The 13,277-nt window shown below is 44.2% G+C and overlaps 1 protein-coding gene across 1 annotated transcript in view; it reads right to left on the reverse strand.

Moving 5' to 3' along the window:
* Positions 1 to 11,385: 11,385 nt before the first annotated feature.
* The window catches only part of OTOP1 (otopetrin 1), a 44,091-nt gene continuing 42,199 nt past the window's right edge, over positions 11,386 to 13,277 (reverse strand). Inside the window, exon 6 of the mRNA XM_027103363.1 lies at positions 11,386 to 12,785. Coding sequence (XP_026959164.1) covers positions 12,615 to 12,785 — 171 coding nt within the window. The 3' untranslated portion in view covers positions 11,386 to 12,614. The remainder of the gene's footprint in view (positions 12,786 to 13,277) is intronic.

Here is a 13,277-nt window from a genome sequence, read left to right on the forward strand (position 1 = left end):
AAAAACTAAAGATAGAACTACCACATTACCCAGCAATCCCACTACTGGGTATATACTCCGAGAAAACCATAATTCAAAAAGAGTTATGTACCACAACGTTCATTGCAGCTCTATTTACAATAGCCAGGACACCTGGTGGCACAGTGGTTGAGAGTCCGCCTGCCAATGCAGGGGACACAGGTTCGTGCCCCGGTCTGGGAAGATCCCACATGCCGCGGAGCGACTGGGCCCGTGAGCCATGGCCGCTGAGCCTGTGCGTCCGGAGCCTGTGCTCCGCAACGGGAGAGGCCACAACAGTGAGAGGCCCGCGTACCGCAAAAAAAACCCCAAAAAACAAAAAAACAATAGCCAGGACATGGAAGCAACCTAAGTGTCCATCGACAGATGAATGGATAAAGAAGATGTGGCACATATATACAATGGAATATTAGCCATAAAAAAAACGAAACTGAGTTATTTGTAGTGAGGTGGATGGACGTAGAGTCTGTCATACAGAGTGAAGTCAGAAAGAGAAAAACAAATACTGTATGCTAACACATATATATGGAATCTAAAAAAAAAAAAATGGTTCTGAAGAACCTAGGGGCAGGACAGGAAAATAGACACAGACGAAGAGAATGGACTTGAGGACACAGGGAGGGGAATGGGTAAGCTGGGACGAAGTGAGAGAGTGGCATGGACATATATACACTACTAAATGTAAAATAGCTAGTGGGAAGCAGCCACATAGCACAGGGAGATCAGCTCGGTGCTTTGTGACCACCTAGAGGGGAGGGATAGGGAGGGTGGGAGGGAGACACAAGAGGGAGGAGATATGGGGATGTAGGTATATGTATAGCTGATTCACTTTGTTATAAAGCAGAAACTAATATGCCATTGTGAAGCAATTATACTCCAATAAAGATGTTAAAAAATAAAGAAAGATAAGAAAATTTTTTTAAAAACAAGCCATTGGCTAAGAAAAAATAAAATAAAATAAAATAAATAAACATCAAAGGAATAAGAGAATTAGAAAATCACATCTTTTGAACAGATAAAGATGATATGGTACATATATATACAATGGAATACTACTCAGCCATAAAAAAGAATAAAATAATGTCATTTGCGGCAACATGGATGCAACAGATTATCATACTAAGTGAAGTAAGTCAGACAGAGAAAGACAAATACCATGTGATATCACTTATATGTGGAATCTAAAATATGGCACAAATGAACTTATCTAGGAAACAGAATTAGGCTCACAGACACAGAGAACAGACTTGTGGTTGCCAAGGGGGAGTGGAGGGGAGGGAGGGATGCACTGGGAGTTTGAGGTTAGTAGATGCAAACTATTACACATAGAATGGATAAACAAGATCCTGCTCTATAGCACATGAAACCAAATTCAATCTCCTGGGATAAACCATAATGGAAAAGAATATGAAAAAGAATGTATATATGTGTATAACTGAGTCACTTTACTGTACAGCAGAAATTAACACAATATTGTAAATCAACTATACTTCAATAAAAAATTTTAAAAAGAAGAAAATAAAATCATATCTTATAACCATAATAGTAATAATTGATTTAGACAAGAATCATCACTAAGTAAAAGTTTGGAAAGGAACAGGATATTTGCATTGTCTCAAAGCACCTCCACTCATATTATTTATTAATTACAAAGAGAAAAAATGGTAACTTCACTGTTGAGAAACCTTAATGAGGTGAACAAAGTTAACACCCCCAGGAGTGGGACAAACAGACACCAAGTGGCCCACGATGTGAGGCACCAAGGACACAGCATCTTTATGTAGCATCCCTGCTCCCCGAGGAAACATCAGACAAACCCACACTGGGGACCTTGAACAACTGACCTGAACTCTTCAGAAGTATCAATGTCACAACAGACAAAGAAGGGCCAAGGGACGGTTCCAGATTAAAGAAGACCATGGAAGCATGCCAGGGATCAGGGGAGACCCTTTAAAAGATGTTATTGCAACAGTTGGCAAAACGTTCATGTGGACACTACATTAGACAGTCATTGACAAGTAGACCATTGACAATCAACAATCATTGACAATTAAGACAGGTGTATGGCAGCAACCTTAAATTTCCTGAATTTGATCATTGGACCTCCCTTGTTCTTAGAGAATACCTGCTGAAATGGTTAAGGGAAAAGGAGCCAGATGCCTAAACTAAACTTCACATGCTCCAGGAGAGGATCTATAACAGATCACATCAGATCAGGCCATATATGCAGTAGAGACATGGTCAAGAACAATTGGTGCATCTGGGTAAAGGGTAAATGAAAGTTCTTTGTCTTATTACTCTTCTGTAAGCTTGAAATGATTTCAAGATAAAAAAAATTTTACGGAAGCAACCTAAATATCCATCAACAGATGAATGGATAAAGAAGACGTGGTACATATACACAATGGAATATTACTCAGCCATAAAAAAGAATGAAATTATGCCATTTGTAGCAACATGGAGGGACCTAGAGATTATCATACTAAGTGAAGTAAATCAGACAAAGACAAATATCATATGATATCACTTATATGTGGAATCTAAAAAAAAAATGATACAAATGAACTTATTTACAAAACAGAAATAGACCCACATAGAAAACAAACTTATTACCAAAGGGGATGGGGGAGGGATAAATTGGGGATTGGGGTTTAACAGATACACACTACTATATATAAAATAGATAAACAACAAGGACCTACTGTATAGCACAAGCAACTGTATTCGATATTTTATAATAACCTATAATGGAAAAGAATCTGAAAAAATATATGTATGTATGTATGTATAACTGAATCATTTTGCTGTATATCTGAAACACTGTAAATCAACTATACTTCAATTAAATTTTTAATTAATTAATTGTTTTAAAAAGAAATTTTAAATAAATATATTGATTAAGGGTGCTATCAGCTGTGCATAACGGAAAGCCTGACTATTCGTGTTTTATGCACTCAAGACATACATAACAGGAAATTCAGAGGGAGCTGGCAAGGGCTGGTACAAAAGCTCAGTGATACAACTGAGGACCCAGAATCTTTTCATCTTTTTATCCAAATGCTCCACCTTCTCAAGGCTGTGGCTTTGTGCCCTTGGAGCCTCATGGCCACAGGATGGCTGTTACAGCTTTAGGCATCATGACCAAGTTCAAACTCCAGGAGAAAAATGGGGGGAGACGATGTCAGCAGGACTTTTCTTGATGTGTCTCTCACCTGTCACCAGTGAAGAAAATCTTAGAAGGACCTTATGTCTCCTTAGCCAGAAGGGAACCACGTGGCCACCCCTAGCTACAAGGCAGACTGCAAAATGTTTCCAGTATCAGGGTAAAGGGAAAAAACTGCCCATGCTAGGCTTCAACAGACCGTGAGTCATCACCTGAGACCGGGCACTTTGAGTCCCCAACCAAAGTCAGGGTTTTCTTAGCAAGCAAAGGAATTGTTCTCGGAAAGCAATTAGCAGTGTGTGTCATCATTGATATTTGCTAAATACCTGCTCGGTCGACATTGTACTGAACATCAGAGATGAATTAAAGAGATGAAGACTCAGTCCCCATCCCTGGAGCTCACAGTCTGTAATTCCCCCATCACAGCCCTCCATCTGGAGTGTGGAAGCCCCTTCACAGTTCAGTTAGGAAGTGGTACCAAGAAAAGGTGACCTCACAAAGTTTATCTGAGTTTTTCCATAGCAAATAAGTAAATAACTTTTTAACCGTCCTAGCCAAATATCAAACAAATACATGTTTTCTTACTGAGTTTTCCACAGTATTGAAACTATCTTCCAGTTCCCCATTTTTGTCTTAAAAGATCTTTAAGCATTCATTCATTTATTTTTTCATTTGACAATGATTATGGCGCTCCTCCTTTCCTGGACTGAGGACACAGTCCTCAGGAAAAAAAAAAAACTCTCCCTCTTGAGGCTTACAGTTAAGTGGTTTTAAAAAAAAAGGACCACTGTTCAAACAATCTTACACATAATTGTATGATTAAAAGGTACGATAGACACAGTGAAGGAAAGCTAAATGGTGTTGCAAAAGTTCATAGGGACACCAGACCTGGTCTAGGGATGAGTGAAGACTTCCCTGAGAAACCATTGTTTGGATGGAGATCTGAAAGATGAGTAGGAATTAACTAACTGAAAGGAAGAGGAAGCAGCAAGTGCAAAGGTCCTGGGGCAGGAGGGAACATAACACATTCAAAACACTAAAGAAGCTAGTCAGTGTGATGGAGCACAGAGGAAAAGTGAAGCACAAGGAAAGTGATATGAGATCAGGCTGGAGAGGTGGTCAAGAAAGACCATGCGGGACCCGGGGCCAAGGTAAATTTCTCTGTCTCAGCAGTGAGGGGAGGCCACCGGAGGATGTTGGGCAGGGGAGGGACAGGAGCATCTTGGCCTTTCTCAAACACCACTCCTGCCATAGCATGAAGGACAGACTGGTAGAGGCAAGGGATGCACTGGAGAAAGGAGTGAGGAAGCTACTTCAGAAGACCAAGATGGAGACGATGGTGGCTTGGAGTAGGTGGTGGGGTTGGAAGTGGGGAGAAGTGGATGCAACCAAGGTATTTGGGGGTAGAAGTGACAGGTGTGGCCACTGATTGGAAATGAGGCATAACGGTGGTGTAAAGACAGCCCTTGTATGTCTGACTTGAATAACAGACAGAGGCTGGAACAATCCATGGGGATGGAAAATATGAAGGGAGAAGTAGCCAGAGGAGTGGGATATCTTGAGTTTGGTGTTGGACACATTCAGTATAAAATACCTTTGAGACATCCAAGTATGCTGCTAGAAATAACCAGCCTGCAGTTGAGAGGTCAGGCTGAAAATGTGAATTTCAGAGCCAACAGTACCTGTACAGTAGGCAAGCCCTTGGCCATGAACTAGACCACCAAGAAGAGCAGTGAGAAGCCAAGAGGACCCAGTATAGCCCCGCAGAAATTCCAACACCAAATGGCCAAGAAGAGGGCCATGAGCCTGCAAACAGCTCTGAGAAGGGAGGCCAGAGAAATAGAACCAACCCAGAGGAGGTGTGTCATTGAAGCCAAGACCCGATTCATGCTGCTCACCCACTCCATCTGCAGACAGCGAAACCAAGACACAGACGGCTCGGTAGTGCCCTGGACCATCCAGCTTTTTCCGGTGCAAAGGGAAAAAGCATTTCCTATGCATGCTATAACGAACTGCCACAAACTTTGTGGCTTAAAACATAAATTTATTATCTTACCGTTCTGGACATCAAAAGATCAAAATGAGTCTTACAGGACTGAAATGAAGGCATTGGCAGAGCCATCAACACAGGCCTGAAGGAGAATCCCATCCCTGCCTCTTCCAGCTTCTGGTGGCTGCTGGCACTCCTTGGCTTGTGGCCACATCAGTTCAATCTCTGCCTCTGTGATCACATTGCCTCCTCCTCTTCCATAGCCAAGTCTTCCTTTTATAAGGACATTTGTGATTACACTGAGGGCCTGCCCTGATATTCCACGAGAATCTCCCACCTTAATATCCTTGACTTAATCACATCTGCAAAGTCCCTTTTGCCTTCTAAGGTGACCTATTCACAGGTTCCAGGGATTAGGACGTGTGGACATCTTTAGGGGGCATTGTCTTTCCTCCTACGGGCTCTCTGGGCCATGTTGAGGACCAGCAATCTGAGAATTCTCGGAGCAGCGCTTGTGTGCAAAGAGAGACATCTGGTCCACACTCGGCAGCATCCCTGGAGGCAGAGACCTGAAATTGTCCGTGTAGCCAGAATAATAACTTGCTGCCAGGGCTTCCCTGGTGGCGCAGTGGTTGAGAGTCCACCTGCCGATGCAGGGGACACGGGTTCGTGCCCTGGTCCGGGAAGATCCCACATGCCGCGGAGCGGCTGGGCCCGTGAGCCATGGCCGCTGAGCCTGTGCGTCCGGAGCCTGTACTCCGCAACGGGAGAGGCCACAGCAGTGAGAGGCCCGCGTACCCCCCAAAAAAAAAAAAAAAAACTTTCAAAAATGTAAAAACCATTCTTAGCTCACAGGCATAGGTTACCCCCAACTGGTCTAGAGCTATTCACATGCCCACCTCCATACCGTCCATACCGATGCCCAGCGAAGGGGAGGAGGGTGTCACTATGCTTGGCCTAGACCAATCACCCAAGACGGGTGTTCTAGAAACATCTGCCAAGACATGTAGGCAGCCCTTGCGGCTGTCAGTCTGTCGGGGAGACGGTCGGATCACTTCCTGTCCCGGCGGGAAGAAGCGATTGGCCGCTGGTTCCTCCCTACGGAGGAGAACAGACCCCACCTACAGGCCTCCGCAGAACTGGGTGCCCCTGCTTAGCTCCTGATGCAGAGCAGGAAGAGGTGAGCACATCCTAATGCACGGTCTTGTCTGGACCCTTTATCAAGCACCAGGCTTAAAGCGCCCTCTTGTGCCTTAAAGGCGAACGAGGGTCCGCAGATGTGGACTAGAATCGGGCAGAGAAGTTCTGCCAGGTCTGAAACAGGCCAATCACAAGCCTTCCCGGGGTCTCCCCACGCCCTGCGATAGTCTGGGGTCCTGAGAGCAGCACATGTGGTCATGCAACCCACGTGGTGAGGCCCTGGGAGAGAAAGAGGCAAAGCCCCACCCTCCCAAGAGAAAAGCACAAAAAAACGAGTAACTAACTATGCAAGTAACCGTAAAGGGCACCGAGGTGAAGCACAACAGAGGGTCTGTTTAGACAGATGATCAAGGAGGGGTGGGAAGCACTGCAAAAGTCCTGAGGAGCAGAAGAGCTTGGAATATTCAAGGACGTGCCCTGGGAGACGGCTGTGGCTGGAGCAGTGCAGGCAGGCGGGGGTGGCTGGGGGAGGGGGAGGCAGAGGGAGGGCCTGGCTTGAGAAGAAGATGGAGCTGCAGAGGCCAGCTCCTGAAGATCCCAACAGACCACGGTTAGGAGTTTGTACATTCTTCTAAAAGCAACGGGAAGCCGTTGAAGGGTTTTTAGCAGGTGACTTGATTTGATTTACTTTTTTTAGACAATTAACATACCGTCATCACTGTGGTGTTTCCTATGTTATTAATGCAGCTGAAACACCACACCAGAACTACCATCCGTTTTGAGCATTAAAACACTACACTCATCATTCTCCTGTCTCCTCACCACGGTCCCCTCGGCTCTGCTTTTAGGACAAACTAATGTCTCGGTCATTCCCCATCAGACCCCACAGAGTGCCCTCCCGCCAGCTGCCCTGACCAAGTTGCACCCCAGCCTCATAACACCCTGCATACACCCTGTTCCTCCAAACCTCCCCCAGGAAGTGGGAGGTGGTGAGGGCACGTGGAAGGAGCATCCTCGTTGAAACGAACTAGTTCTCAGCTTCCCTGTGAGAACTCAGAATTTTCCCAGCCCTCCGCTAGGATGGTGACAGCCATCTCTGACACATCGCAGGAACCCAGAGCTATGGATAGAGTACAATCGGGGCATTTTTACCCTTAGGCTGCTACCACAACATCTCCCCTCACTTTGGCCTGAAAGTGCAAGTGAAGTGGGCTCAGAAGGAAAGGCACCAGCGCCCCCTGCTGGTCACCTCTTCCACAGCAACGTTCGTAATCCCAGGGAACAACCAGCTGTTTGCAGCAGCTTCCGCTCACTCTTCACCCTGTGAAGCTAAATGTAGCAATTTACAGCTGGGAGAAAAGGGAGATGTTCTGTCCGTGGATGCATTGGCCTGTACACACATCCTCAAGCAACTGTTTGAATGATATTTTTACCGAATTGGCTGTCTTTTTTTTTTTTTTTGGGGGGGGGGCTTTCTTTTTAAGATGATATGTCTAATAGAGAGGAAAGGCAATGGGTTTTTAAAAGGCTCAGTGGTCCAAATGCTACAACTTCCTCGTGATGTAGGAATGGTCAAAGGTTCCCTGAATTTTTTTTGGCCGCACCGCGTAGCATGCGGGATCTTAGTTCCACGACCGGGAATCGAACCCCATGTCCCCTGCAGTGGAAGCACAGATTCTTAATCACTGGATTGCCAGGGAAGTCCTACCCCCCATTCTAATACAGTAGTAATGCTTATCCAGTGAGGTCAGCTGGGAGCTGAGACTTCATAGACAGAGACAGACATGAGGAGCTTGGTGAATTTGAAGGGTTATGCAGTGAGCAGGCGACAGTAGTAATTACTCCAACTGGGCTTCATGTTCCCTGTGGGGAGACAAAGGAGGCTAATTTGACCTCCAGGCAAGGACGACTAGGCAGATGCTGGTGCGGTTTAGTCCAGCAGTTCATAAAAGGTCTTGTGGAAGGGAAATCTTTTCTAAGGCACACCCAGGTTCCATGGGGCTAGTTGTGACCCTGGGTGTCCAGCTCCAAAGTTTTTGCCCTTCGATTCAGCCTCACCAAGAGCCATGGTACCCAAAACTCATGAGTTCAAATCCTGCCTTGACCAGGGTCAGGGATGAATGAGCTCAAGCTACCAAATGCATAGGCTCTTCCCTGATCAGGTTGCCACAGGTGGGAACAGATGAGAAAGAGATTATCCTGGTAACTTGAGCGCCAAAGGCACCGGTTCCCACAGTTCAGAACCACATGGGAAAACAAATCCATGTCGGGTTTCCTGACGAGCAGGGAATCATCCCTGGGGAGCGAGTCGGGTGATGTTTACAGCTAATGGCATTGAGTTACTCCACCTCTGGGATCTACCTGCCCAGGAGACCACACAGCAGTAGCCTTGACACCCTCGTCCCAGCAATGGTGGATGAATATTGCAAGTTCACCTTCTCTGATGACTCTGAGTTCATCTTCCTTAGGTTGACTTTCTTTTCTCTTTCTTTCAAATGTTTTTATTATGAAATATCTTGTGCATATCAAAAAGCACAGAAGAAACTATAATGAATACTTTTATACCGATCACTTTGTCTAAGACATCAAACATTTCAGGCACTGCATGCACTCAGCCGTTTGTCTCCACTCCAGACCTCCCTCCCAGCCCACAGGTAACCACCACACTGAACTTGGGATGCATCCTATCTTCATGTGTGTTTATAATTTTACTGTGTACGGATGTATCCCCTAAATACGAGGAATTGTTTTGTCTGTTTTGAAACATTATATTAAGGGTATCATACTAATTATACCTTCATGCTACTTCATTCTTAATTCAGCATTGCCTTGAGGGATTACCCAGGTTGATACATGTTTTTCTGGCCCATTCATTTTTTTCACTCCTGTGAAAAAATATTCCATTGTAGGACTAGTCCATAATTTACCTATTCATACTCCTAACTGATGGACATTTAGGCTGTTTTCAGTTTTTCCCAATGACAAGCACTATTGCTGTAGACATTTCTGAACACATCTCCTATGTGTGACGAACACGTGTGAGTGAGGGTACCTCTGGGGCACACACACACCAAGTGGTATTGCTAGGTCTTAAGGAATATGCACCTGTAGCCCTAGTCAATATTGCCAATTGTTCTTCCACGTGGCTTTATCAATATACTCTCCTACCACCCGTGTATGTGAATTCCCTTTCTTTCACATCTTGCCAACCAACCCTTGCCAATCTGATGAATGGGAAATAGTATCTCACTGTTATTTTAATTTGCATTGCTCTTATTCTAGCCCTGAGATCTGGACACTTGTTAACTGCACACTCTGGTTCCTTTTCTGTGAATTGCATTAAGGTAATAAATTTTCCTTGGTGCCTCAACTGGTGAGTCGGGATGCTTAACTACTTGTGGGTAGAAGCTGCCTGGCTGGAATAGCCACCCTTGAGGCTGTGGGCTCTTCTTGTTCAGGGACATCTTTAAGATCCCTCCTCAAAAGCCCTGAGCCCAGCAAGGCTATGCTGACTTTTCTGAGCTCTGATGGTGCCCCATGCCCACCCCAAAACCACCACACCTGGACCAGTTGTTCCCAGCATTACTGTGATTCCCTATATCTCTTTGGCAGGGCCTAAAACTCACAGGCTGAGGCCCTAGGGCTGTACTGATGTGCTTAGAACAGGGGGAAATTAATAATGACCAAAATGGGATCTTTTGGAGAAATTGGCATTCACGTGTAGTAATCTCACACAGTGTCGTTTACCAATGTGCACAAAAACTCAGCAGAAGATGCTTGCCATGGTGTCATTTATAATAGCAAACAAACAAAGAAGCAAACCACTTAAATGTCTCTAAATGTCCAACATCAGGGTTTCACTACATGAGGAATGGTACCTCCCTCCAGGGAATGTACTTTGAAGCCGTGCAAAGTCACATAGCAGAAGAGAGCACAATGTCGAGGAATGTCCTTCAGGAGTCTTAACTTGAGGTGCGTGGACTCCTGAGATGCTTCTGGAAGGGAGTTGGCATCACCTGAGATGCTTATTTAAGCATCCAGGACCCTGCTGTAGACCAACGGAAGCTGACCTTCTAGCTGGGAAGGCAGGAATCCTAACAGGCTCCCTAAATGATTCTAATGCATTCAGAAGTGTGAGAATCAATGCCGGAGGACCCTAAAATAGTTACAAAGCTTGCTGGTGTATTAAGATTTCAAAAGCAAGTTACATGCAAATACAATATATATAAAAGCAATCCCGTTTGGGCCTGTGTGACTGTGTGTGTGTCTGTGTGTGTACTTATAGGTACCAAAAATTAACAGCAGTAACCTCTAGATTGTAATTTCTCAACCTAGGCACTGTTAACATTTGGATCAGAATAATTCTTTGTGGTGGAAACAGTCCCGTCCTGTGTACTGGAGGATGTTTAACAGCTTCCCTGGCCTCTACCCATTAGATGCCAGTAACGCCCCTAGCGGTAACAAAAATATCTCCAGACATTGTCGAAAGTCCCCTGGAAGACGAGATCACCCACGGTTGAGAACCACTGCCCTAGATGGAAAGTATGATAGATAATGTTTTACTTTGCTTTTAGTCTATCTGCCCATTTCCTACTTTTTCCAAAAATGAATATAAAGTATTTCAGTTATTTAAAAATTTTGGTGTTTCTTATGTCCCTCTTTGTTGTCAAAAAAAAAAAAATATATATATATATACACTCAGATGAAAAGATGTTCACATTAGTACTTACAGTAAGTTAACTAATTTTATTATGATTTTAAAAGAATTAAGAAAAAGCATATACAAAGCCACCCCAAATGTCAATATTCCTTCAGAGGCTTTAAACTATTTATAACCTTTGGATATGGCATCCTGATTTTAAGGATATATCTTTTTTTTTTTTTTCTTTGCGGTACGCGGGCCTCTCATGGTTGTGGCCTCTCCCTTTGAGGAGCACAGGCTCCGGACGCGCAGGCTCAGCGGCCATGGCTCACGGGCCCAGCAGCTCCGCGGCATGTGGGATCTTCCCGGACCGGGGCACGAACCCACGTCCCCTGCATCGGCAGGCGGACTCTCAACCACTGCGCCACCAGGGAAGCCCTTAAGGATATATCTTAAGAAGCAATTCTAAATATAGAAAATGTTTTACATATATGGTGGATTTTTGCAGAGTCACTGATAAAAACAAAAAGTTATAAACACTCTAAAACCAACAATAGGAAACAAAGTTAATTACGGTACTCAATAGAATAGAATATAGTATGAAAATTATATTTACAAAGAGTTTATAACAGTGTGGGTGGGAAGGTTTGTGCCATATTGTTGAGGGGAAACTGCATACAAAATTGAATATGTCGCATCATCTCTGGCAAGTATAACAAAACAACAATGAAAAGAATCCTGTGCATCCAACACGGTTAAAAGAAACACATCAAGATGTTTAAAAAATGACTGTCAAGATCCTTATCTTTAATTTTACATCTATATGAGATGACGAGTGTTCACGAAGCTTATTGTGATAATCATTTCATGATGTAAGCCAAATCATTAATGTACACCTTAAACTTATACAGTGCTATATGTCAATTACATCTCAATTAAACTGGAAGAAAAACATGACTGTCAATTGAACAATGGCATCTTAGGGGATTTTTCTCTCTACTCTTCTGAAATGTCCTAATTTTCTAAAATAATCATATATATATATTTATAGTGAAAGATACTAATGTATTAAAAAAAACTTTACAAATGAAAATATACCAAAATTTCAGGTGAGAAATATGTCTTTATATTGATCTATACACAAATTTCCATCCAGACGATAAAAATAACTTTGTTCAAAAAATGAAACGTATTCAGAAAGTACAATATAAACTAAATGTGATTTTAGCTACATTCATCAGCTCTGGGAAAGATAAAATTTAAAGGTGATTAGACTATGCAGATGGTCAGGAAAAGGTTGTATATAGTAACATGATAACAGAAAATATTTTAATGAAAAACAAACTGGATATATTTTTTTCCAACCTGAAATCACATTATTCTAAAACAGAGGATCTCATTTCAAAGGAGATCAAATAATTTAGGTTCAATTAGAATTAACTAACCAAGGGCAGACTTCAGCCATCTCAGATTTTGATCTAACTGGTTTACACTCATCCAGGGTGATGGGCAATTCCAGCTCATGGGAAAAACAATTATCACAGACAAAAGGCAGCCCTTCTCACATTAGTAAGGCAATATTTGCCCGACCTCACCTTTCCCAGGTGGCTCCACTGAATTCTCTTGTTAGCTCTCTCCTCAGTCTTTGATGTGGACACAGATTATATCTTACAATAGACCTCAAAGAGGGAGGCAGCTGCGTGCATTCGGTAGAAAATAGAAAAAGGCATGGCCAGGTTGACCACTATTATCCAGGGTTCAAAGCCAAAGACAATTTCCTCCAATCCGTTGTCATACTCGGGGCGGCAGCCAAAGGCGGGAGGGATCCAGAGCTGCAAGAGAAGAGGAGGTGGTCCTAGCAGCCGCCCGGGGGGCCCCCACAAACCCAGGCGCTGACTTGGTGGACTCAGGGAGACCAAGTCACACCTGTCACAGGGGTAAGCAGCCCCTGCGTGTTTCCCATCTCTATGGAGTCCACTGAGCCAGTCCACTGAGCCCCGATCCTGCCTGAATGCTCTTCACACCTACCTGGTTCTCTCCATCCCCACAGCCCTCACCTTGGTCTGGTCCTCCGTCTCCTCTTCCCCGAACTGCTGCAATGCCTCCCATGATCCCCCCGACTACGGTGGGTGCCTTTGATTCCCCCCCCCACCCCGCTCCAGCACATCACGTGGCTTCAGAGTGATCTTTATAAAGCACACATCTGACCTTGTCACTGCTCTGCTGACCACTCACCAGGGCTCCAAATGCCTTCAGGAGACAGTCCAAATTCCCTCAGTGATCGGGAACACGTCCACGTCTCCACATCTCTCGTCACACCCTTC

This window comes from Aethalodelphis obliquidens, unplaced genomic scaffold (genome assembly GCF_003676395.1).
Source record: "Aethalodelphis obliquidens isolate GAN/ISIS:26980383/991018 unplaced genomic scaffold, ASM367639v1 scaffold6, whole genome shotgun sequence".
Lineage (NCBI taxonomy): Eukaryota > Metazoa > Chordata > Mammalia > Artiodactyla > Delphinidae > Aethalodelphis > Aethalodelphis obliquidens.